The sequence below is a fragment of the Egretta garzetta genome, unplaced genomic scaffold (genome assembly GCF_000687185.1).
Source record: "Egretta garzetta isolate BGI_Z169 unplaced genomic scaffold, ASM68718v1 scaffold539, whole genome shotgun sequence".
Lineage (NCBI taxonomy): Eukaryota > Metazoa > Chordata > Aves > Pelecaniformes > Ardeidae > Egretta > Egretta garzetta.
In genome coordinates, this window is record NW_009260760.1 from 188,033 (window position 1) to 215,923 (window position 27,891).

The 27,891-nt window shown below is 40.0% G+C and overlaps 1 protein-coding gene across 1 annotated transcript in view; it reads left to right on the forward strand.

Annotated features, from left to right (window-relative positions):
• Positions 1-27,575, forward strand: part of PDE1A (phosphodiesterase 1A) — a 160,762-nt gene extending 133,187 nt beyond the window's left edge. The window contains exons 11-15 of the mRNA XM_035901434.1: positions 2,311-2,392; positions 3,958-4,078; positions 8,457-8,641; positions 19,398-19,673; positions 27,499-27,575. Coding sequence (XP_035757327.1) covers positions 2,311-2,392; positions 3,958-4,078; positions 8,457-8,641; positions 19,398-19,673; positions 27,499-27,575 — 741 coding nt within the window. The remainder of the gene's footprint in view (positions 1-2,310; positions 2,393-3,957; positions 4,079-8,456; positions 8,642-19,397; positions 19,674-27,498) is intronic.
• The last annotated feature ends 316 nt before the right edge of the window (positions 27,576-27,891 follow it).

The window sequence follows — 27,891 nt, forward strand, 5'->3', positions numbered from 1 at the left end:
TCAGCAGTATAAATTGTGAAAGTCTTTCAGGCTGTAGAGGAGTGTGCAAGGAACTGAATCTCTCTTTGTACGTGCTACTAAGAACAGCATGTGTGGAGTAGTTCTAACACTAACGTGATGAAGTAACTGTATACATACAAATGCACTGAGCAGTGCAGACACAGTAGGTCTCCTGCTTCCTAGAGGCACTGGCTTGGTTGTGCATTCTCTGGTCTGTTGATCTGAGTGTGTGTGGTAGAAATCTCTGGGATTTCCAAATCTGTGATAGCCAAGATGAAGCAGTCCAAGTGTATACAAACCTCACTAATTCCTCCTCTTCTTTTCTTTAAAAATAGTAATTGGTCTACTTCTACGGCTTACAGGATAAAGCAGCAAAGCCTGAAACTGCTGATGCAAAACCAATGCTTTAACAGGCATCTTTCAAAGTAGGGAGCACCAGCAAAAAATGAACATTCACCTAAACAAAAAACTTCATTAACTGCAGCTAATGGTTAAAATATGTGCCGATGCTAACTTCAGGGAAAAAGCCAAACAACACTTTAAGTTTAAAAGCAACAACTACAGAAATTGTGTTATAATGCCAAGGAAAATCTGAGCTACTTGTTTAAAATAGAAATACACCCACCCATCTAAAAACCTTAAAAATAAAGAAATACACAGTTCAAGTCACTCAAAGAAGTATCAGAGCTCCTATAGCATTCCGCTCTCAGTCTGAATAGATCCAAAAGTGCAAAAAGAGAATTTGTCCAGTAAGGTTTTTGATTTTTTTAAAATTTTAAATCTCATTAAACGAAATCTCATGAAATTTAAATCTCATTAAATTCTAATGATCCATTTAAAGATCAATGCTGTGTCCATTATGACAATTTACAATAGGCTTAGGCTTATATGACATTTAAATATTAATTATGTATTACATTAATAGCTAAGTAATTCATAATTAGAGTAAGAGCTACTTGAAAACATAAAAAAGTTAAAACTGATTCTTTGCTAGTGTGGAATTTTCTGTTTTTTAATACCTAGTTAAGGGAAGATTGCAAAATTAATATTGCTTTAGAAATCCTGTATTCAACAATGCCTGAAATTGTTAGAACCACCCCAGTTTATATTAGATCACAGTCTGGCTTCTGCATTTACATGGAGATACCACTAGCACTGCTCCTAGTAGTGAGCATTCATGTGTTCTTCTACACTCTGAAGTCAAATTATGAACACTTGGGTGTAAAATTTAAAGGCCATCGTGATAAAACTCTCCACTTCCACGTGAAACACAATCTGTGAGCTACATCTGTTCCTGTGGCTGAAGTGTTTTTATTGGTATCATAGTTCTAAACTTTTCCCAAATCTAGTTCAATGATATATGATATAAAGAGTAAGGAAGGTTGATACTGCCCCCCTTCATCCATCAGCTTCTGATGAGATTTTTGGGAAAATGTTCATGTACTTCTTCCTACGGAATGATCATGGAACAGCACTCTCCATGACTAACGTAATATGTAAAGCCATTTTACTTGAAAGACTAAGTTTTCCTGTATCTATAATGTCAGTTCTTCTGGGGGCCAGGTTTGCACAGCAACACAAATTAGAGCCTCCTTTGAAAGGTGTCTCTGCGAGGGCTTTTTTTAAGCCGTTAGACTTTCTTTTTGAGCTTTTGCGAGTCAGTTGGTCTGGAGATAACAGCCCCCTGCCTGTTAAGACTGTTATGACAATAAAACTTTTTTAATGTGTTACGTGTTGAAATATTTTCAGAACTAGGTTTGTACAAGTCATCTGAGTAATGAAATCGAGCTTGTGCTTTTTTATGGCTTCAGCAGCAGAGAGACATGTCTGCTTCTGAGAATGACTTCAAGTCAGTTCATGCCCTTAACCTGTGTAAATCCGTTGAAGAAATTTTACATGTTTGATAAACCAATGTAACAGAAGTATTTATGCGTTTGGCATACTGTTACAAACATGTCTAAATATCTCCAATCCCATTACATGTGGGATCAGCAGGACTAAACTGTGAATTTTGAAGGACTTCATATATGTTAAATCTCATTGGCAGATGCCTTGCTTTTGAGGAGAACATGGTTGCAATAAGTTCCTTTATATAAAAATTGTCAAATGTAAGTTAGGATTTTGACTTTTGCTTTTCCTGAAAATTTAAAGATAAATAATGAGGGGGTTTTTGCCTGTGGCTTGTTTTTATTTAGGGGTATAAGTGAACAAAGTGATCTGTTAAATAAATACTAAAAATGTACAGATTCCTCTGTCTCTCTGTCCATCTATCAAATACATGCTTATAATATTCAATGTTGTTGTTTACAGGGAGACAAGGAGGCTGCTTTAGGTCTTCAGTTTTCCCCACTCTGTGACCGCAAGTCTACTTTGGTAGCTCAGTCCCAAATAGGTAATGACAAGTTGTGCTATGTGTAGAAGCATGTAAAATCATGTGGACATTTCTTATACCCATTTTGAATGTTAAATATTTCAAATGCCATCATATAGAAGGTACTTCTTTGCACCTATCTGTTCACCAAACTCATATGCTTTTACAGCACAAATGTGCTGGTCTCAAAAGAACATGAAGTTATTTTAGGACATGTGATGCCAAGGTGGGGTAGGAGGGGGATTAACCAAAGTACTGGATGTGGCCACAGCTTTTACTGTACACGCTTTAGAGTTTGGTAGATCATGTCCTCAGACAGATTGACTCTTGCTCAAAAACTCACAGGTCTGTCTCTACTACAGTCTGAAAGCCTGGTACTGTTTTTGTAGCTGCATCTCAACTTAAAGCTAATTCATACATCAGACTGCACTTAAGACTGTCAGTGTGACAGGGTCAAACTACACAGGGTCAAGCATCCTGGCGTTGACAAGGACCACTGCATTCTATTCCCATCAATCCTAATTGCATTTTGATCAACAGTGGTCAAACTTCAACTTCCCTTTTTCAGAAATGCGGGTCTTGTCTCTCTCTATCCCCATTTCCATCAGCAATAATAAGGAAATAAAAATTGCTAGAGATTACTGGGGCTAGTTACAAGGAGATACCCTAGAAGCATACTCAGTAAAGTAGTATGTCCTACCAACAGCTGTACCTTTTATGTGAGTGGACAGAGTACTCAGGGAAAGATTCTATGGGTGACAGTGTCTTATCCTTGAACTGAAGCATGTCATCCTGTCTGATCTTGTCACTCAAAATGTCCTTTATTTCATTTCACTGGGACTTTAAAGGCAACGTGCTTGAGTGTCATACCTGCTGCAAGAGGGAAGCTGGATCCTAGGCTGAAGCCCTGTTTCTCACCTTTGTGCTGTGTTGCATGAAGACTTCTGGAAACCCATCGCTAGCTCATCTTTTAGCTTTTTTTTTTTCCCCTGTTAAGTGCTTAGCAGAGAATAATGCTTCATTCTCTCACTGTGTCATTCCATACCTTGATGAGCACTTTAAAATGTAAAAGACATTGTTCAGAGCTGACATCTCAGAACTGTGGGATGAATGCTGTCTCCTAAGGATATTACTTGTTCTCTTCACTGATTTGACAGAACACTCCTACACACCGTGAAATAACACTTTACCTCCAAAGAATAATAAACAGCAGTTTGAAATATTAACTCCTTGGCAAAAAGATCTGAATGGTAAAAGAGACAGTATGACTCCTAGCCCCCTGGCTCAACTGTAGCTTCCCTTCTGTTCAATAATTAATATTCATTTCAAATGGTAGGTGTGGTCTACAGTGCATAAAATTTACAAGAAAAGGAATGAAAAGCTATAATTATTAATATCTAGTTATATCTGTACGGCTTCAGGTGGTTTGGGGTTTAGTTGTGCTTTTTTCCTCAAGAAAAAACTAGTGGTATCTAGCTTATTGAATCAGTACTACAGTCAGAAGATCAGCCTGATATCAAGTACATATTTTAGATTTGAGAGCTGTGAAGATGTAAAATCTGATTTTCTCTCTTTTTCTTCTTTAGGTTTCATTGATTTCATAGTAGAACCAACATTTTCTCTTCTTACTGACTCAATGGAGAAAATTGTTATGCCTCTTATAGAGGAAGCATCAAAATCTGAAAGTCCTGCATTTGGGACACCCAGGTATGAGTACACTGCTTAGTTATTGAGCTAACATAAACTAACATAATAATGTCATTCTCAGAATTATTGCAATTATTTTAAGTTGGGAAACATAAACAGCTGTACAGTATTGCCACCATGTGGTGCTATGTTGTATTTGCAATATGCCATTACTCCATTGACTGTGGATGATCATGCATATAAAAAAGCAAAACCACAATAACAAGCAGAATACACACCTATAAAATACAAAGTTGATTATCTACAGCATATCTATATCAATATCATTTTTTTTCATTTGACTATAATCTTTGAAATAGATTATTGAAGTTCCTAGTTCTCTTGAGCCATTTTCAGTGTAATTTTAATTGGCAGTACCAAAAGTCATTCTTTGCTTTCTGAGAGACAATTGGAAGTGGAGATGGTGAAGGTGGTTTCAGGGATTTTTTTGGTTTTTATTATGCTGTAGGTCATTTTCCTTCTTCACCTTTCCATTTTAGTATTGTTTGGTACGTACACTAGAGACAAAATTGATTCCACTTGTATAGACTTGAGAGATCTAAATACAGTAATAAGTGGGGGTTGTCCATCAAGAGATTGATTTTTGCATTGTGATAGGAGTTGTCTATAAAACAAACTAGCTGTGACAAACAATGTAATCTGAGTGACTCCACACTGCAAGCATTGTTCAATAATCAGATACTGCTTTTACAAATATTGCCTCTGTAACCACAGGTTTTTTTTTCATTTTAAAACTGTAATTTGAGCTTTCATTGAGGCTACTAATGTGAGGACTCTGCAGGGCAATTTTTCATTTGCTGTGCATTAGATTTTAATAGCAAAATGATGAACCTTGCTCTTTTCTGATCATGGGTTTACATGTATTTCAGGTACTGGAAGTAAGTAGAAGTAACTACCAGTAGGCATTTATGACTGTTCTTAGTGTTTTGGTTGACAGTGCTAAACTAAGGCATTATTGATAACAAACTTGTTTACCTACTTACTTCTTCACAAATGAGTGATTAGCAGCTGCAAATGATTGGTAGCTCTAGGTTTCATTCTTGGTTGGTGTTCATGACTGAGTGGTAGATGAACAAAGGCTTATGATCCAGCAAAGTGGAGAACCTCATGTGAGGTGGAGGAGAAAAGGATTTTTTTCATGGTATGGAATCAAGAGCTGCACTTAAGAAGAGTGGAGATCCTATACGATCCTATGATACGAATGGCATGAGGGGGACCAGGAGGGCAAAACCCCTCCTGCTGTAGGAGAAGATAGGGTTTGTGACCTCCTGCGGAACCTGAATGCACATAAGTCCATGGGCCCTGATGAGATGCATCCCAGAGTCCTGAGGGAATTGGCCGATGTAGTCTCCAAGCCCCTCTCCATGATATTTGAAAAGTCATGGCAGTCAGGTGAAGTCCCTGGTGATTGGAAAAAGGGAAACATTGTGCCCATTTTCAAAAAGGGTAGAAAGGAAGACCCTGGGAACTACTGACCTGTCAGCCTCACCTCTGTGCCCAGGAAGACCATGGAACAGATCCTCCTAGAAGCTATGCTAAAGCACATGGAGGCCAGGGAGATAATTCGAGATAGCCAGCATGGCTTCACCAAGGGCAAGTCCTGCCTGACAAACCTGGTGACTTTCTATGATGGAGTGACAGCATCAGTGGACAAGGGACAACCAACAGACGTCATCTATCTGGACTTCTGCAAGGCCTTTGACACGGTCCCCCACAACATCCTTCTCTCTAAATTGGAAAGCTATGGATTTGATGGGTGGACTGTTCGGTGGATAAGGAACTGGCTGGATGGTCGTGTCCAGAGGGTAGTGGTCAACGGCACAATGTCCGGATGGAGACCGGTGACAAGTGGTGTCCCTCAGGGGTCCGTACTAGGACCGGTGCTGTTCAACATCTTCATCAATGACTTGGACAGTGAGATAGAGTGCACCCTCAGCAAGTTTGCAGATGACACCAAGCTGAGTGGTGCGGTTGACACACCAGAAGGCCGGGATGTCATCCAGAGGGACCTGGACAGGCTGGAGAGGTGGGCCTGTGTGAACCTCATGAGGTTCAACAAGGCCAAGTGCAAGGTCCTGCACCTGGGATGGGGTAACCCCCAGTATCAATACAGCCTGGGGGGAGAAAGGATTGAGAGCAGCCCTGCCGAGAGGGACTTGGGGGTGCTGGTGGATAAAAAGCTGGACATGAGCCGGCAATGTGCCCTGGCAGCCCAGAAGGCCAACCGTACTCTGGGCTGCATCAGGAGGAGCGTGGCCAGCAGGTCGAGGGAGGTAATTCTGCCCCTCTACTCAGCTCTGGTGAGACCTCACCTAGAGTACTGCGTCCAGCTCTGGAGCCCTCAGCACAAGAAGGACATGGAAGTGTTGGAGCGGGTCCAGAAGAGGGCTACTAAAATGATCCGAGGGCTGGAGCACCTCTCCTATGAGGACAGGCTGAGAGAGTTGGGCTTGTTCAGTCTAGAGAAAAGAAGGCTGCGGGGAGACCTGATTGCGGCCTTTCAGTACCTAAAGGGGGCCTATAGGAAAGATGGGGAAAATCTTTTTAGTAGGGCCAGCAGTGACAAGACAAGAGGTAATGGTTTTAAACTAAACCAGGGTAGGTTTAGACTAGATATAAGGAAAAAATTCTTTACAATGAGGGTGGTAAACCACTGGAACAGGTTGCCCAGAGAGGTAGTGGAGGCCCCATCCCTGGAAACATTCAAGGCCAGGTTGGATGGGGCTCTGAGCAACCTGATCTAGTTGGCGGTGTCCCTGCTGCTGCTCCTGCGAGGGGGTTGGACTAGATGACCTCTAGGGGTCCCTTCCAACCCAAAACATTCTATGATTCTATGATTCTATGAAATGTCTGAGCCAGCAGAGCTGCACAAACACTACTGGGTGGACGCCATGAGTGTATGGTGTGACATCCACCATGGTGCCTGGAAAAAATTAGAATTACAGACTATTCTTTCCATCCAGCTGGCTGAATATGTGATCATGCCCCCGTACTCGGTGCTGGTGAGGCCGCACCTTGAATACTGTGTTTAGTTTTGGGCCCCTCACTACAAGAAAGATGTTGCATTGCTGGAACACGTCCAGAGGAGAGCAACCAAGCTGGTGAGGCGTCTGGAACACAAGTCATACGAGGAGCGGCTGAGGGAACTGGGGGTATTTAGTCTGGGGAAGAGGAGGCTGAGGGGAGACCTGATCGCCCTCTGCAACTACCTGAAAGGAGGCTGTAGGGAGGTGGGGGTCGGCCTCTTCTCCCTGGTAACAGATGATAGGATGAGGGGGAATGGTTTGAAGTTGCACCAGGGCAGGTTTAGGCTAGACATTAGGAAAAAATTCTTCACTGAAAGGATTGTCAGGCTCTGGAATGGGCTGCCCAGGGAGGTGGTAGAGTCCTCATCCCTGGAGGTATTTAAAAGAAGGATAGATGAGGTGCTTGGGGACATGGTTTAGTGGTGGGATGTCAGGGTTAGGTTAAAGGTTGGACTCAATGATCTCAAAGGTCTTTTCCAACCAAAGTGATTCTATGATTCTATGATCCTATCCCATTCAACATCTCTGGAGCACACAGAGATTAGTTAACTCTTCTTGTACAGTTCTCGCTGATATGTTCACTGCAACTATATTTTCTGATTAATGGAAATCCATTTGTATGCATATTAACATCTGTCTTTGGTACCAATGAGATAAAACTATGCAGCATAATTGAGTAAACAAAACCCCGTATGTCATGCTTACTCATACAAGGCCAGAAATAGGTCTGAATTTTTAATCCTAAGAAAAAAAGAGGGTTCATTCTTTTTTTCCCCCCTTTACATATATCTGCATATTTACATGCAAATAATCAATCTGACTTCTACCTTACCATGCAAGGTAGCTGCAGTAGCTCTCAAGTGCATTTTAAAGTCACTGTACTAAATCCTGCTTGGGCTCCACTTGAAGGCATGTACCCTGAAAAGAACTTTCAGCTGAAGCTGAACTTACTTACCTATCATATACTTTTGTGTCTTGCCTTTTTTTTAAATGGGTTAACAAATAACAATCAGCTGTTCCTGTAAACCCCAAAGATAGCATTCACTGTTCAAAAACACAGCTAAGAAGCTGCTCCAAAATGGCTACATAAACATTCTTTCAAGAACAAATTTACAAGTAATGTTGCAATTTTTTTTAAGAATTCCCTGGGAAAAGGGCGGTAAAATGGTCCCAGGTTACAGCTTCATAGTTGAAGAAATGTCTTGTTTCTTAGGCACTCTTTGGTGAAAACTATTATTTCTAGTTAGGGATTGCATATGGGTCCTAAGGAATTTGATTCAAATTAACTGTTGGTGTATTATTAAAATTGCCTGACTATGTTCATAATTTAGGGGTTTTTTTCCCTTCTGCAGCCAAAATAGTTTGGGAGCAGTAAGCAATGCTGAAGCACAAAGACGACCCAGTTTTAAAAGTACAAGTGATGGAGGGACTCACACAGAAAATTCCCTAGCAACTGTAGACCTAACGAGCTTTAAGGACAACTTGATGAAGATCATTCAAGCAAACAAAGAAAGATGGAAAGAATTAGCAGTAGAAGGTATGATATACTAAGGTAGAATGTTTTTATAGGTTACTCCCTAAGATCTCCCCTACTTTCATTTTTTATTTTCCTTCAACCTATAAAAATACGTAATTGTCTTGTATTCATATATTTTATGTCTTAATGTTTGTTTAGATGGTCCTGTTTTGCTCTTCCAGGAGGTAAAAAGAGATTTAGGTGGTCAAGGGATGAGAGGAAATCTTACAGGCTGTACAATAAGGCTCTGCGCTGCTCAGCTTATCTTTAGAGATCCAGTTTAGAAATGTGCATGCTTGCACATTTAATCATAACTGATACTGACATCTGCTTTAAATGCCAAAATCAACAATTCAAAGTGGTATTTGCTGCCACATTTCTTAAGAAATGTAGAAGTTGTACTTTTCTATTAGAAATGCTATTTGTTCCCCACTGTATGAAACAAAATTCAGTATTGCAGGCTTCTTGGGACTATGCTGTAGGCAATTATTTAAATGACTCAGTGGATCTAAAGATTTGGGCAATCACAGCATGTATTAGACCGAAACAAGGCAAAAAGTGACTCTTCATTTGCCAGACGAAAGTTAATAAAGCCAAACCTGCATCAAGCATCTTAGTTCATAAGCCATACCTGCAAATTGTCTGGGTTTGCAGTTATCTGAGAGAAATGATTTGTGATAATTGTTGAACACAATTTATAATCTTGATCCAGGTTAAGTGAATGGCATTTGGGAATATTTATTATAAGTGAAGAGCATTTGGGAATATATTATAACATCTGTGTTGTTTCCAAGTAAGCACCTGGAATGCTTCAGTATAGTGTTTCATTGCTGGGACTGGTCCCACTGTACATGACCCAATACTGACTGCAGGTAATGGTATCCTGGAACACAGTGCCTCTTTTTCTCAAAGAGGTGTCAGACAAGAAAGAAAAGCACCGCTGAGCAGTGCTAAAATCTCATTTAGTGCTAAATTGCAAACAAATATTCTCATTAGGAGATTAAGTAAGAACAAGCTTCCATAATCTATTGTGGCAGTGACTTGAGTGTTAGATAGAAGGGGCAGCTGAGGAGGAGATTTAACTAATATGGTCTCTTCTTCATGAGCAGCTCCATATGATTGATTGCCTCTTTTGGTATTGATCAGACTGGTCAAAAGGGCAAAGCTGCTAATTTGTGATGATCAGTAGTAATAGCAGACCATCAGGGTGCCCAAGACCACTGAGCTACAGCCTGCAGAAACCAAGCAGTCCTACATTGAAGGTTCTTCAATATAGAAGAATGGAGAACTTGCTCTCTGGAAGTTTTCCATTTCCAGTTACATCTAACTAACCAGTTTGATTTTGGTACATCAGCTTTTTGGTAAATTGTTTTGGACGTGTACAGTGCTATCATAAAGATAATTTCCCCTTCATTTTCAGTGCTTTGTAGAGCTCTATAAATCACTGATAGATTCAGCATAGTTCTACTGGGCTGTTGACAACCATTGAAACCACAAAGCTTCTCACAGCAAGAGATTTAAGAATTATTTCTCTATACAGCCAATATTAATGTGGGGCCCAGCAAGAACCAGGAAACTCTGGGCATGCTTTCTACTGTGAAAAACAGAGCTGTTAATGTTCAAAACTCTGTGGTCTTTGTTGATATTGTAGTTGTCCATATTCTAGCATGCCCTTCTTTTCTTCCATCAACTTCACCAATGAAGTATGTCTAAGTATTTCCTGAACAGAGTTATGGAATTGCAGTAGAATGTACATTAGGAAAACTGATGGGTAAGTGGAAATAGCTGCTGTTGACGCCAGAGCTTGATGAATAATATCTGCTCTGTGTGATTGTTGTTGAATTTGTTTTGCAAAACTTCTGTGAGAGCAAGAAAGAGATTTATAGAAAACTGCGCCCATAAAGAGACTACTTGCAGCAACATCTGCAGTTGACTGGAACATGGCATGGAGACCTTAGGGTGCCTGGTTAGAATCTAGAAGAACCTTGTGAATAGTGCAAATACTTTTGAGTACAGATTTGTATTTTGTTAGTACACAGATAATAAGTTTTCTAATAAGCTGGGGGAGGGGGGGATTATATAGGTTTTGTGAAAGTTTAGATATTTTCCATTCATTTTTTGCAAGCAATGTGTGGACATTTACTCTCTATGTGGACACTAAGGGCTGCTGAAAAAGAGGTTTTCACTAAGTGAATGTAAATCCTCTGTAGAGCACTATCTGATGTAGCACATAAGTTCCTTGTGACATAATGGGAGAAGGAATCTTCCCCAGCTGGTCCAAATCAGCAGTATATCTGCTCTGAAGCTGCACCCTGCAAAGGCTGTAAATCTTTAATCAGACTGTGCAAAATTAACATCTAGTAAAGAATGAAAAATATTGAAATACCTCCCCTTTCCACTTGAAATTCCTTTCAGATTGCACTCAAGTTTGACTAAGCTTGTAAATGAATAACCTGAGACCTTGAACTTCAGGTAATTTGTTCCGTCCTGTCTGGATCTCCTGTTACCTTCTCTGACTCTGTTGCTTGATGATAAGTCTTTAGGTTGTTCTGGGCATATGTATGAAGTTGTGTTTTATTCATACTCTAGTAGGAGCACGTACGGAGGGAAGAAATACCAGGCATAAATCACTGCCAGGTGAAAGGAGTTTTGTTACTGCTGCCATTATTCCTAGGTAGATAACTTATGGCAAATTGCAGAGCTGAGTGCACCGAGAAGGTCATGTGTCTGAGGGCAGTATGCCATGGTGGTAAGCGGGCTGGCTGTTAGCGTCAGTCTCCAATCGCACTTCCTGAGTGGACTGTGACAAACAGTACTTGTGCTGTTAAAAGAACCATCTGCATTCTTGTCAGTGGGCTCTGCAAACACTGGACATTGTTTCCAGATTAGTTCACAAGCTCAGGAGAAGTTTTCTCTATAAAATGTAGTAATACAGATGCACAAGTAATACAGCAAGGAAACTAGTGACAATCCATATAATTTCCCTGAGCATCACTTGAACTTATCCCAGCTTCTCACCTTTTCAGGATAAGGCCACATAGGTAGCACTGTTTGGGAGGCAGTTCAGCGTGAGGTGAGCAAGATCGGAGGAAGATGGTCTGACTCCTATGCCCTGACTCCTATGCCTTGACAGGCCAGAGCAGGAGACCAAGGCACGCTGACAGTGCTGTTGACCAGGCAGCTTTCCTGGGGCTGGAGCAGGACCAGCTGCTGGTGCGACCCGTCCCTGAAAAGGTAGTTGCTGCTGAGGCTTGATTCAGAGCAAGCAGCCTGTGCAAGGAACAGTGTGCTTAGTTTTGGAAAGGTCTGTGTTAGTAAGGAAAGCATTTATCTACCTAGGCAGCTATTTGAGAGCTTTCTTAACAGAAGGCTCACTAAATAAGATGGCTCCATTTTGCTAAAAAGGCCATGTCTTATATAATTGATGCAGAGGAGCTCAGTGCTCAATAGCCTAAGGGTCCTCAACCTTTTACCACTGGAGAATTATAGGAATGTTTCTTAGGCCTTTCAGGGAATGCTGTTAACAGGGAATTACCATAATGATGAAACATCTGGGATTCTAATTTGAGAGCCTTGATGTTTAATTAATATTCCAAACCCCTAATCACCAGATAATCTGTCTTTGTTCAACTCAACACAGTGATAAAGAGACCATTCCATCCTGTGCTTTTTTCAACACATAGTAGTGATGGCTGCTGCTATTTGTAATTGTGGTAGTTGTAGCAAATAGCCAGTAAAGACGCTCAGATGAGCCTGAGAGGTTGTTTCATTAGAGAAAATGTTTGCTAAATGGATTTTAAGGTCTGGAAGTTACTGACCTACTGAGAAAGCTGTAAGAAACACACAACGTGTTGGGAAAGATTTAAATGTCATGTAAGAGACTTCATGATGCAGTTTATGTTAGAGTTGTCACACAATTTAAAAAATACAGTGTTTGTTCCTTATGCTTGCAACGTTTAGTCCTTCATTCTTATTTTGTTCTATAAAAATGTTATAAAGATTTACTAATCTAGTCGGTCAGTGGTTGGCAAGCTCAGGTACTCTTAACAAAGTAAAAGAGTATGGACTAGTAAATCATGCTTACCACCTGTTCAGTAGACGTCATTGTAAATAAAGTTACAGGGATAAATAAGTATCATTATCTTCACTTTATAGTTGAGCAAAAAGAGGTATGGACAGCTTAGGACGCTCACCGCAGGTCATATAATCACATGAGGGAATGCAGCATATAGCCCATGGGTCCAGCTGCCAGTCCAATGGACCCATTGCTGAAGCACACTAACGTTCTTCATCTCCAGTGCTGCTTGTTGTTCCCCTTCTATGCGTATGTAACTCTTCGGAAGAACTAACTGTTACAGGACCTGACCACAGGTTGCCTTATCTGTGTGGAAAGTGATCAGTGGCAAACCTCGTCCTCAACACCTTTTGGCAGTGCGCTGTGCTGCATGGCCCGAAAGTGTACGCCCGGGGCGACTGACCGCATTGGGGCAAGATGAGAAATATGTGAGACTGAACGAGGCGCCTGCGCTGTCCTGTGCCTAATTTTGATAGTAAAAGTATGAAAAAATGACAACTATTACATCTTTGGAGTAGAGATGAGCTTTTTTTTTTTTTTTTTCCATGGGCAGCAACTTTGAATAACAAATGTCTCTTCTGAAAGACCTCTGCATGGTACCTGCAGGCCCCCCTCGGGCACTTTCAGTCCTGCATACTTCCAGTCACAATAACCACAGGGTTCGGTTCCATTTTGTCTGAAAGATTTTCTCTGCAGACTCACTAATAAGACAGTAACAGCTGCTGAAATGGGAAAATCTAAGAGTGATGATCTGATAGCATGTTAATGTGATTTAGCAGCCGCTAGGAAGGGCGGGGGGGGGGGGGGACTGGTTTAATCTGTTAGAGAAAAACAAATTCAGGGGGCTAAAGGACTCCAGTCTAGGACCAGTGACAGTGATTTTAATTGCAGTGCTAAAACGTTTAGGTCATAAGCAGTTTTTGAGCTAATCCAGAGAAGTATCAGAACAGTGGGTAATGGAGAATTTTTCACCATGGTCTGAGGAAGTGCAATGAATGGGTTGAGCTAAGAGTAGCGAGAAACATTTTGTATCAACAATACCTGGTAAATCACAGACTAAGGAATGATATCTGAACCTGATATCGGAACCTGTTGTATATCCCCCTGGAGTATGAACTGGAGAGCTGGCCTGCCTCTGCACATGACAAACTACATGACTTAAAGCACCTTTTCCCTCTGGTAGGCTCAGAGCAGCATGTCCCTCCCTTCCCCTGTCCCAAAAGCCCCAGCATTCAAGCCCCTGTGCTTACGGCAAAAGTGAAGTAGAAGGTAGAGGTAGCCACCCTAGGAAAACATAAACTCACAAATTATTATTAACCAAATGTTTTAGTAAAATGTTTTGATAGCTAATAAAGCCTTTGCTACTTTCTCTATATGATGTAATGCTGTGACATCAAGTGCCACAGGATTACATGCTTTGTAGTGGTTTTATATACTCCTATATCTGTGATTAAATTTGTGAGAGGAGTTGAAAGTGGAAGAAATCCGTCTCTAAATAACTCTGTGGGTTACTGCAATGTATTCTTGGGTTTGAAAATGACAGGTTGGTTGGGAAAAATCACAGTTGTTTGGGAACCCTTGGACATGTCTTTAAATTTACTTGGGAGTCCCAGAGGCATCAAGATAAGTCTTCTCATTTTCTGCAAAGTTTTGATGCTTATTGCTGGTCTCTTCCTCTTCTCTTTAAAGTGGATGATGTAAGAACATGGCTTCCAGAAGGGTGCAGTTCCTTCCCATATTGTCCCGGTTTTGGTCTTTTGTCACTGCTTTCTGGAATTTTGTTTTCCAGTAAAAAGGAAGGCAGACAAGCCTAGAAATCCAAGTTTGTGGTAATACATGCAGAGACACCATAAAATGCAGCAGCATTCTTCATTAGAGATTCCTCAAATAGTTTAATTCTTAGTGAAGATGAACAGCTTTCCTCTCTAATTCTGTAGCTTGCTAATTCTTAATACTTGGGTGTCATTATGTCTTTCTGTAAGGGTAAGTTATTGTAGCTTATTTTCAACACAGCCAATGAAAATAGCAATGTGATTCAGCAGACATTTGCTTTACTGGGGTTTAGCCCTGTGGCAGTTGCTGATTCAAGGTGTTCTCCTTACATATGACTTTCATGTTTTTCCTCTTCACTCTTGTTAGGTCAGTACATGCTCAAGCGGTGCAGTTTCTGGAGACAGAAAGGTATTTTATAAGCCCTGTGCTGTGCAGATTATAGTAGTTGAATGCTCTGTTTCCTATTACAGAAAGACCAGGAAAAGAAAGTCGATGGACATGTACAGAAGAGAAAGCTTCCTCACCACTTAGCAGACCATGTCCTGAAAGTGTTGCTGCAAACACAGGCAGTAATGTAGCTGAGATGGCGGAAATCCGTGTTGTAGTTGATAATGCAGACTCACCAGAGCTTCTGCAGCAGCAGAGCAGCGATACTTCAGAGACCACAGCGTCCTACAGCATGGTGCTAGAAATTGAGCTGTGTGACAATTTTAGTGTTTCGTGGACAGTTTAGTCCTTCGTTGGGCTGACAGGAATTCAGCGCTCCCATTCACGCCAGCAAACAATAAAAAAAAAAAAGAACGAACTTGCTTCAATTTTCAGAGACTTATTAAGCCAAAAAAAAAGGTGACTTAATGAAAGAAGATTAGTATCTGGTGAAGAGGGAAGAGGAAAGAAGTCGCCTTCACTAGTTAACAAATTTTCTGTAGGTGTAGAATTACTAAGTACCAGAATTTTTCAACTATTCTGAAATTTGGCTGTTGCCTTATGACTCCTGCCAGTTTTCCAAACAAAACAATGCGTTACAATTATTTTGCCAAGAGCCCAGCCTAAACACAAAGGAAGACAGGCACCATTTTTACCCTGTTTATGTATCAAATGCCATTGTTGATTCTCGTGAAGGACAGTGATTTAAGGCAGGAGTTCAGAAATGACACAGAAGTACAGAAGAGAGGGATAAGATCAAGCCACCCCTAACAGACCACTTAGGAGAAGCCATTTGTTTTACAGATGAACTCACACAAATTTTGCTGAATAACACTTGGGTTCTTGTAAAGAAAACAATACCAAACAGTTGAAAATATGTAAACAGGCCTGGCTCCAGGCACTTTTACTGAGTTAAAACAGTGAGAGCAAAACCAGTAACAACAATAACACATACCCTGAGTTCACTGCACTGCACAACACATTTCTGTCTGCCTTTATCTGAATGGATATGATAATCCTTAAGCTGTTCACTGCCTAACTGACTTCCTCCCCCCAAAAAAAGAGGGGAGTTTTCTAAAGGGCCAAGAGGGTTGTTTAATCTTATTAATCTTATTCATCTATTTGCTCTTATTAAATATTGCCAATGTTGCAAATGCCAAGTTATGCTGTTCATTTAAGATACCCCGTGTCCATCTCCAGCTGGCCACAGCCACGTGTGCCCACAGGGGAGGAGGAACTTGCTCTTCCTAGCAGCCCAGTGCGGGGTGAGGGGTGGCAGCCTTGCCTACTGCTCTTGGAGGGCCCTGGCCGTTCATGGATGGATGGAGGCAGAGGCTCTGCTGCAGAATTCATTACAATTGTTACTGTCCGGCACTGGGGATCAAATATGATGCCAGCTCTGCTTCTCTTACAGTAGTGGTATTAACTTAGCAGTGCCTTGCTTGAATTTTAGTTATTCGGTCACTGTCCTAGTCTCAGCTTCTTTTAAAGACTACTAAATATTTCTGTTTCATCAGAGCGATAGGACAGCAGAAATGAGAGAAAATGCCAATTATGATATACAATAAAAAGCTCCTATATAATATAGAGTATAATTATTAGCTGTTATGGAAAGCAGAAATCTGATTTTTTCCAGCATGTATAGCATATTCCATAAGTGGCTGACGCACCATAAGTATCCAGTGTTTTTCATCTTTTGGGAAGTGGATTTCATAGGGATTGAAGCTGAGTGGAGTAAAGCAAGTCAGAACATAAGACTCAGACTTCCAGCAGATGAGAGACTTAATACCAAGAAAAAGGATGGGGAGTCTTCATGAAAGTTGTGATATCATCAGAAAGGACTTTGTATATGAGGCTTCTCAGTCTCAGTCACAACTACCAGACACTCCTCCTGGTTGCCCTGAACAAAGTCCTCCTAAGTGGACATGATATTTTTCTTCAAGCTTATTTAACTGAGAGTGACTTTGAAATTTTATCACCATGTAATAGTAATCACATATATCATTATCTGCATAAAAAGAATAATGTTTAGCAATAGTTTTAACTCCAGAGATTTTAAAATTCCACAGTATTTTTCATACTTAGGAAAGATCAGATTTTTCTCACATATTCTTTTCTACTGACTTCTGGAATAAATAGTATCACACCAGTTTAAATGCAATAGGTATGACATTTAAGTAGGATGTTATCAGGTGTAACTTGGTACAGAGCTACTCCATTTCAAAGCTACATCCATCAGATGTGCATAGGCCTGAGATAGAGTTTGGCTCTGTTTTAGATATCCTTAAACAGTCATGCTTGAGATCATCTCAAGGGCAGTCATAGAAAGAAGAGACCAGCATGACAAAAGTTAAGAACAGGCCATCAGCATTGTTCTGATTAAACTTAATCTTCATTTGCCCATTTAAGTTTGTTAGAGAGTGAAGGAAAGCAATTTTAAGTTTAGATATTCACAGCTCTATGTACTAAAAAAGAATAGTGGGCTTTGCCTATATAAATATACTGAGACTTCTTACATGAGAATAAAGTGGTCAGCCACCCGGTTACACCAAGACAAATCTGAATTCTGGTTAGCATTGTCCTAAAAAAACATTCTGTAAGAAAAATACTGCCTATTCTTACCAGCTTTCAGGTTAAAAAAGCCACCTTTTGTAGCGTGAGCTAAGTTAATATTACAGTTTTATGTGTGATTATAGTTCAGCTTTGCTATCGTCAACTTACAGATGTATCTGAACAGCATCTGAAATATTTTATCTTGGAATTTCCTTGGCTTTTTAATAAAGTTAAGGAAAAACGCTTGTAGCTCTGCCATCTGGAGGCAAATATGGCACATAAATCAGTTTATTGGGACAAAAGCCTTAGGTAGGTAGATTACACCATGAGTGACAGATGCTTTAATTAACATAGCTGGATTGAGCATCAGATTTGCCTCAAGTTGCATATACATATTTCTTACTGTCTTTAGCTCAACCACTTCTTTTTAAGAGCTGCATTGAAGTCTGTAGAAAAGAGGACCTGTCCAAGTTTCAGAAGATTTGGAGTCCAAAACAAGCAGTTCTCTAAAGTTTGTAAAAACCCTGGCTTAACAATTTAGAAATTGCTCAAGTTTGAAAGTTCTTGGTTTTTTTAAAAAGTATGACAGAAAGTATAAGAACTGACAAAAGAAGGAAATAATTAACTATTCCATGCTTCTGCACATCAGTTCAGGTTTGGAGGTGTTCCTTTCCATCCCATTGCACAGGTCAAATTGTACTTCAGGGGGAACTTTCTTTGGATTCAGAAAAGTGAGGTGGCAAAGATGCCAAATGCTGACTGTGGTAGAAATGTGATTAGAGACTGGGCTACCTTTCAGTTGTCATATGCAATAATTTTTGGTCTGGATTTGGACTGGTCACTCACAACCAGAGTTTCTGGGAGCTGCCAGGTGAATAAATATCTCAGTGCTTGGCTTACTTCCCTAATACAGTGCACACAGCCAAGTTAGAAATGTTATGCAATAGCATACAGATATTTTGTGGAGGTGTTGTTAAAACTGCAATGCTTTCACTTTTTAAATTGATAGTGGTTTTTATCTATCTTCTATATTAGTATACAGATTCTAAAATCTGAATTTACAAAACAGAGATTCTAATAGCAAGAGAACAGGCCCTCACGGAAGATGGTACAGTTACTTTTTATCAGACTTTTCACCCTCCATCACAAGTTTTCCATTCTCTGTTTTCTTCATCTTCTAGTTCCTCCTGGTACCACCTCTCCATGCTGCTCTGTTCTGTCTCCTTTTACTCTCGGTCATTTCACTTGTACTGTTCTCCAAGTCTCCCCAGTAGAGCAAGCAATAGTGCCTTCCACAAACATTATTTTCTCCTGAAGCTGCTGTCCCCTGAAGCACGTTTTCCCCCGTATTTTTTCCTTCCCATCCTGTATGTGCCAGTAGCTATAACGGCAGCAGTAATGGATTGCACGCATGTAACCCTCTATAACTTGTTGCAGCTGAAGCTCTGTATTAGCTGACATGTTGGACTTTTCCAGGCTGATGGGCCAGCTTCCTTCAGAGCTTCCCTTCAGTTCTGATGCCTCCCCCATCCCCAGCAAGGTGCTCCCCTCCATGCCCTTTCTCTGTTGCAGAACTGATGTGCTCTGCTCCTCCTAGTTCTGTGATGGTAAACACCACTGCTGGGGGACGTGCCTACAGCATGGGGTCCTCCTGCTCCCATCCTTTGGCTTATGGTGTGTCTGATGATGCTCCTTGCTCTGTACTGTGGCCAAAAAAAAGAGGTACAAATTAGAGATCAAACCAGAAAGCGGACGACTATGGTTCAGTTGCAAGAATATAATCAGGAGCGGAATCCAACCCATATTAAACACACCAGTGCACATGTCCTCATGCAGAAAGTCAATGTTCAGGATGTTCCCATGTGCAGCTCTATCAGTTGCTACTCTGAAATCAAACAATTGTGGCATATCCTTCTTATCTAATTCACATATTTTGTTCCCTCTTTGTAGAAGAACTTGTGAAAAATGTTGGTGAACAGGAAAAAGACCAAAGCAGAAATTCCACAGATGCACAGTTACAGGAAGAGACAACAAGGATACAAAATGAGAGTAGTCAGGGAAGCGATGGTACAACCTGTCCTCCCAGATCCATCGTCCTACAAGTAGTCTCTTTCGACACTCCTCTGAGTGATGAACCCAACTCAGAAAAATGCACTAACTCTGATCTGAACCAGAAAGATCCCACCGATGCCCAGCAAGAAACACAGAATACAGACCCACTGAATGGTAATGCTTCATCACAGAGCACCAGTCAATCTAATGAAGCTGTCCAGGGTGAAGCTGCAGCAGTGTCTGGTATCTCCCTATCAAACCTCAACAGTAATGTAAAAATATCAAAATAAGGTGTTGTACAAACCACCAGCATAAGACAGTTTCTTCAGGCACGTGTAGAAACAGTAGCATCCTAAAACCATCAAATAAAAGCTGTTTGATGTAAACAAATGTCATCTTCTTGATATTAGCTATTTGGTATCTAATAGAAAATTTTTTATGTAAAATACCAAGACCTATAGTTGAACGGGAAGAATGATTTTAAAGTAATTTAAAGATGCATATTTGCGATTAAATAGCAGTTTGTTATTGGAGAATGAGGTAAACTTTCAAAACAGAACTACCTTAACTTTTTCTCTTCAAATTGGTAATTATTCTTATCCTATTAAAATGCTTTTAATTAAGATTAAAATCTCCTTAGTTTAGGCACCTCATATCATTATTATTTTGTAAACTACATTTTTTGTACTAGATGTAATGTGAATTTTAGAGTAAACTTTAAGTAGATGGAATTTGCTAACTGTAGTACACATGGGACTGTGTCATCCTCTTAATCAGAAACATCAGTCTCCTGACTGTAGTTTGCAGGACAAGCAGAGCAGCCAGAAAATCCCTATGATGTCAGAATGTTTTTTTAGAATGTAAGTATTTTAGCGCAAGCTGACTATGATTTAGTGTCTGGTGACTGTGAGACAGTATCAAGGGCAAGATGCCTAAGCAATAGGACTAGTCATCAAAGTAAGAGAAATACACTGCATTTTTATTTTATTTTCTGAATCTACTTTTTGTTAGAATAAGCTTTGAGGTATTAGGGTAATAAGAATAATCAAGGCATATAATGACACTTCTTTTCCTCACTTCTAATTAAAATGCTGAACTCATTAATGCTTTTATGACAGTGAACCTTGCAATAATGTGCCAGAAGTATGGCATTGTCTGAGCAGCAACACTGAAGTGCTTATACGGCTTAGCTTAGACATAAGTATATGGCTTGGCATATTTCTCAAAAATGCTTTTTATGGAGAACTCCTACTTACTCTGGAGTTCCCTATTCCAGCGTTCCATGTTTTTATTGTTGACAGGATTTTTCCATTATTTGAAATAACAGATGGTTATTTTAGGGTCCTAAATCAAAATATTTACACTAAAATTAATTGCACAGCATTTGAAGTTGTCTAATAATTGACATTTTTGTCTTTTGACATATTTTTTGCACCAATTTTTGTATTCAAGCCCAGCCTGAAATTTAAGTGCCTTAGAAAAGTTTCCCATCTTCTGGATGAGGAACACAGTAGGAAAAGCTGTATCTTTCATCTTCCAAACTATGCAGAAGGCAGTAACTCAGCATGCAGTTAGTGCGCTTTGTTGCCTTGTCATTCTTTACCTCCCACCTTTCCTATGAGAACAACGATACCTTATTTTAGAAAAAGCTAATCTCATCCATTTTCTAAGGCAGGGAATTTTCTACAGAATGCCTTGTGCTTTAACACTTCAAACTGCAAAACTGATGGTAAAGGGTAAGAAGTGATTGAGTTTGTAATAGTGTATTTCCAAAGGTTGGAATGATCTGGAAGCTATTTTTTTTCTTGAAGATGGTAAAAAAGGTTTAGTAACATGAATTCCACCAGTCCAAGGATGTTCCTTCACTAGAGATGGCAATATTCAAATGAGTTCAGATAAATAATGAAATAGAAATAAGAGATTGATTGAATTATTTTGTGGAAATAAGTAGTATTGGTAAGGTCTTGAACTAAAAGCCAGAGCTCATATGAGGACATTGCTCAGCTCTTGCATCACTGAAGAGGCAGTGGCACTTAAAACATGGACTGATAACAAGTCATGGAAAAACAGGCGATAGAGCAGGAGAAATACCTGCATCAAGGGATTAATCACACAGTAAGAGATGCAGAAGATTATTTTTAAGGCAACTGCAGAGGCTGAGCCATGAGCCAATACTCCCTTACTGGGATCCCCCAACTTACATCTGAGCTGTTGTAGGTTTTGCAGCACACGTCTCAGTTGCTGCTGATTGCTATGGAAAGCTTTGGTATAGAAATGTAGGTTTCCCTACTGAAACTAAACATCTATGCCTGGAAATCTCAAACTGCTGTCTAAAGATCTTTCTCTGGAAATGAAACGGAACTGAAAGGATTTTTCTCCAAACCCTGCTTTACCACAAGCTGTGCCTTTTCCTGCTGGTGAGAGTGTGTAAAAAGTAGAGGCTTCTGCTCACACCATTGACCGAATGCATGCTCAGCCATTGTAAAATTCTGTTCTGAACAGGTCTTCAAATTAGTTTGAAAACTGTTCATCTAATACAGTTTGTGAACAAATGCAGTCATTAATTCTTGGTGTTGTTATGGGAAATTATATTGTCACAGGAAACGATATTGCCAAAATGCTGTTGTCGTGGGAAATTCAGAGAATTTATGCTTTCCCAATTCTTTGGATCTTGCATTCTAGAATAGCAACTTTTCACCTATTTAGACCTGTGAATCCTTAAAATTTTCCCTGGTCAGCCAACTTGAGCCTACAGAAAGTCAGTTTGCATTTCTTTTAGTCTCATGAACCTTTCATGGATCCCCTTATAAGTAATTCATAGTTCCTCAAGTCAGAAAATCACAAGATGAAGCTGGATTTCTGATCTACACTATCACAAATTTTTGGTAGGGTGATACTATGCATAGAATAAGGATATTGGTTAAGTGTTATTTTTAAAGGCAGCTGATATTTATAGGCATTTTTAGTTGTCATTTTATGTGAAACTTCTGTTCACTTGGTGTATTGAATTCACTCTCATTCATCTGCTCAGTGATTATTTGTGTTCATTTTCCAGTGTAGATAAATACCCAGGTAAATGGAGAGCTTGGTGAGTGTTTTGTCCAGTTTCTGTAGCATATTAACTCAGAGTCCAATAGTCTCTGACCAGGTTCTTTTAGATATTCTGTGTGTGAAGGATGTAATGTTTAATATCAGATCTACGTATTTGAAGTTAGTTGAAGTTACATGGAATTTCTGATTATAGCAGTGATACAAAACATACTGAAAGCACACTACAAACGTTCTTTTAGATATTCTGTGTGAGAAGGATGTAATGTTTAATATCAGATCTATGTATCTGAAGATAGTTGAAGTTACATGGAATTTCTGATCATAGCAGAGTGATACAAAACATACTGAAAGCACACTACAAATTTAAGTTACACGTAGCAAAACAGCAATTGCAATGCACAGCTCGATGGCAGTGCCGATGTGAGCCCCATTACCAGTCTCTAGAATATGCTGACTGTCACGACACTGTGTGTCACCAGTAAGGCATACATGGGTTGAAGCCAGCTCAAGCCCATTGCTCTCCTCAAAATTCTTTTGGTAGTTGTTTAGTTTTTATACTTTGTATTGGGCTGAGCCTCGTATTCACTCCCTCCACGTTGGCCTGGCTAATTCAGGGGGACAGTCACACTCTTCTAATGAACTCAGGGACAAACATCTACGCCACCAGTTGATCCCTTCCAGTGTGGTACAGTCAGTGGATCTGCTCAACTGACATAAGCGCTTGTCTGATCCAAAGGCCAGTCTCTGCTCCCCTTCATGCTGAGATGTCAGCTTGCTTTGCAACAGCTCTGGGCAGTCACCCCTTGCATTAGCCCCTGAGCTTGATGGGCACATCCCCCTTGCCCATTGCCATTGAGCCTTTTCCATTGTAGGGGTTTATTGGTCAGTCACGATATCATTTATGTTCTGATTTTATGTCATTAAATAGTTTGATTTTTACTTTAAATTTAATAACATTTCATTCTCTCGTTTTCCCTATTTTCCCAATATTTAAATGTCATAGAAAAATACTTCGAATATTTTATGGTCTTTTGAAATGATTTACAGAGGGACTATGTCATCGTATTCTTAAAACTTTCTTTCCTAAGGACAGACCAGCCATGTTACTATGTAGTGAGAAATCTGTCTACATAATATTTAAACAATATAATCTTTTAAGTCAGCACTGACCCTTTCATGGAACTTCATGCTTCTAATAAACTGCAGAGGAGACCTAATATTAATTTCTCAACTATGTCATAGATGATATAAATAAATGACATATATGGTGGGCTTTTTCTGTGCCTGCCAATTAAAAATGTATACTGCAGGTATTTACATCACTGTAACACGCAGGGGCTGGGGCAGCAGACTTTCTACAAACACATGGTGAGACTCAGGTCCTGGCTCTTTGAGACAAAATTCATTAATATTGGGTTTCAGCAGCAGCTTTAAGTACCTCTGCAGAGATTGTGCCACCGTGTTAAAGATAACTGAAAAGAAAGACAATGCAGGCATTTAGTATTGGAATAGTCTGCAATATTCGATACCAAAGGGAAAACTCAGGCTAAAGTGTTTCACATTTCTCTTTCACAGTGGTGAAATGATTTAATATCATTCTAAATGGAGGTGATTGCATTAAACCGTCATTGTTGTCAAAATGTAGATACTTAATATTTGTGCTTTTGCAAGAGTTTTCATTGCTGCGGCGTGTAGAAGCCTCAGAATTTCAAATGGCACAGCCGTCTCTGTTTTCTTACTTCTCCCCCCCACCCTTTTTCTGTGTATAAGCGATGTTTGAGACGGTCAGGAGTGAGTGTGTTGTGTACGATGCCGTAGCACTCAGCACATAAGGGAGGTACAGCACGGGTAGCATCCCCACTTTTCACTTTTGCACCTCTGTTGGTGGCCAGCGGATCCAGACAGGACTCTTATAACCAAGGGCAGATACTTTCAGTGGAATTTCACTTCAAGCATGCAGAAGGTAGCATACGCATGACCTTACATTTTTTCCCTGCTTCCCAAATTAGAGTTATTTGAGTATTCTAAGAAGCACTATATATCTATCAGGACATTGTTAGCACTCTCCATGCCAGATTTTTCTACCTCTGTACTTTCTGTACTGAGGATGGGGGTAGAAGGCTAGAGCGATGTCCAGAGCGCTTGCCTCCCGGGGTGGAGAAGTAAGCACCCACAGGCGCTGGGGCTGGGAGAATGAGATAGAAAGTAAGAGGAAATGTAGCATAGTTATTCAGATTGAAATTTTGTATGTTAGCTGTCACTATTCTGTCTTTATAAAAAGCAGAAAACTCTCTTCAGTTTTCTGTGAGTAAGCAATTGAATTATAACAGAGCTGGGGAAGGCAGGGGAGGATGATCTGCCTGCATTCTTGGGAACTGCCACTGAATGTTTGGATGTGCTATGATGAAAGGGTTCCCCATTAAAAAAAAAGTAAAAAGGGACCGTTTCCTCCTCTTTGTATCACATCTCTTTCTAGGTGTAGTTCTTGTAGTCTATCGCGTTTCATTAACAGGAGTAGCTGTGCCCTGTGTCATGGTCAGTGCGGAGGGACAACCGGAGGGTCGCTATTACAAGAACTCCGGTTTGTAACCGAATGTCGTTTTTCGCCATGATACCTGTGTCCTTTCCATCATCTCACTTTCATTTAATTGAATGTTACAAGGTTAAGTGGAACTATTATAGGCTGATTTTTTTTTAAGTGATGATTTTCCTTTTCTCCTGAGTGATTTATTAATTAGAACATTAATTTTAAAAACTGCTTATGTTTAATTAAACAACTCCATGTTTCAATGATTTATAAATGCTAATTGGCACACTTTTAACTTTTCACTCATGATGATAGCCACATTAATCCTTAATATCAAAATGTAAAGGAGATAATAAATCTGTGATAAAACAGCTTATCAGTAACTTCGCTCTATGACAGTAGAGGACTTACCCCGTCAGATCGAGTTATACAAAGCTTTCAGCATCACCAGCAGTCAGTAACTGAGAGCCTCTGGAGGATAACCAGGTTAAATAGCGGCAGGCAGATCCACATCAACTACTTGCCAGTCTGATTTAAGGTAACGCAAGTGGCATTAAAGAAGCATCCGTGCCATGCGAATGCCAGTGACCGTTCAGTGCCGCGGTGGCCCCGTGGTGCTCAGCCAAGCATGGAAGCCTTTGCACCCTCGCAAAGCGGGCGCGGGTCGCTGCGGTGCCTGGCTCGGTAGCGCGTCTTGTGCACGCTGTGTGGCTGAACAGAGTGGCAGTAAATCAGGGTCCTGGCACTAAGGGAAGGGATCCGTGCTCGTGCGTGGGATGAGGGTGGAGGGAAGGTTATGCTATAGTAAAAGAACAAACAATGTGTTTATAAAAGCGATAGGGATTGTAAGATAACAGCCATTAGCAACCATTCATAAGGCGGAGTTTACCACATAAAGAAAACCCTGATGTATTGAAAGGAAGAAAGTTATGTATGGTTTAGAAGTTAATGTTTAGTTTTTATGAAAACATACAAAGTTTTTGCTTAAAGACCTCCACAAACCACTCCTATCCCACTCCTAAAACTCTACTAACCACTCTATGTCAAGTATAAAATTTAAATATTTAGATCAATAGATTTTACTTTCATACCCCTCCTCGCCCCCTTTTTTTGTTTTTACGGATAATAATCAAAGTTTTGCTAAATCTCTCCAATAACAACTGCAGGCTGAAAGAGCTGGAGAAATTCTTGTTCTAATTCATGTTAGTTCAATCTCAAGACTTCAAAAAACGTTTGAAGAATTTGTCTATATTCCAACCACACTAAATTTATGTAAAATAAGGGGGTGGGGAAAAGTGCTGCTTGGGGGAATATGGCCCATCTGCTGGTGGCCGCATTACAGACTGGGCACCGCTCATTCTTGCCACCATTCATGGCAATGAAACAAGTGTAAAATCAGTAGCAATTCTCACCTGTTTACAGTAATGCCATGGTGAATTTATAGCTAATAATTTCCTCATTCTCATGAGCTCCTTTTCCTCTCTTCCCTTTCTCTTTTCTAAACTGAGAGCCTCTTCTTCAACTTCGACTCGCTGTCTTTCAAATTTCCTTTCAGGTCACACATCATCTGCTTTCCCTTTCAGCTGCTTGTACCTTTGTTTTTCTCCTGACTGTATTTTTGTTTTTATAACTTTTATGCTTCTCCCAGCACATCTTGTCTGCTTTGAGTCTTCTGTGGTTTTCCTTTTTCACATTTTCAGTTCAGCGTTATTAATCACTGGTGGGATCACTCAATCAGCTGGTTAAAACTGAGAAGTTACTACCTAGTTAGTAAACAGCACTGTAAGATTTCTACATTCTCCCCATGCCTACTACCTCAGTTTCTAATTTTGTCAGCTGTACTCATTCAAAATTGCTGAAGGAATAGTTTAAGCAGCAGCTTAATATTATGATTGGAGGTTTGAAATTTAAGTTGTACCACTTAGTTCGAAAGCTGCTTGTGTCACTTGGTGTCATTTCTACTATCTGATTGAATTAATTGAATTCTTAGAACTTGACACTGGCATCTTTCATTATCTGAGAGAAACTTACTTACTCCCAATTTGAAAGCCTACATTGAAGAGGATTTAAACAGCACTTCACTGCAGAGGGTGAATTTTGACTTTCAGTAAGTTGGAAGATAAAATAAACCAAAACCAAACCCACTTTAGCAACACTTACTCATGTAAATGTCTTCATATTTTTGTTTCATGATGTCACCTATTGCTTTCATTCTATCTTTTGCCTTGTGAATAATCAGTTAATTCAATCCTGTGCTTAGTCTGGTGAGAAAGCAATTAAAGAAAGCGGTGCCTGAAGCCTCATTTTAACCTTAAAAAAGTCAGGGGGGAAAAGTTCCTGTCTGTCTTGGGCTGTGCAGATGCTCTTCGCTTGGTTAACTTCCTCACTCAGGTTCCCAATCACATTTTTTTTATCTTCCAGGTGAGCCTAAACACTGTAAGAAGTCAGAAGATATAGTAAAAGCCACTGAGCAGAAAGAAGCACTGATACAGAACTAGATTTGCCATTTCTTAAAAGCTTCTGACATTTCAGGCGCGACAGGTAATTTTTTCATTTCTTTCTTATAATGGGGAGAGAGCTTCATACCATAAAGACTCACTTATTGCTGTTATTAGCCTCTTTGTTCTATTCCAGTTGTGGTTTTATTACAAAATTTTTAAATGGGGATATGGTGCACCCCACTTTCTATGTCCCCTTAAAAGCCATTCAGTGTAAAGAAGGGAAAACCCATACTTTTACATCTCCAAATCCTTAATGTCAGACTAAATGATCATGCAATAAACCATCCTCAATTCAAGTATATCAAATACTGGA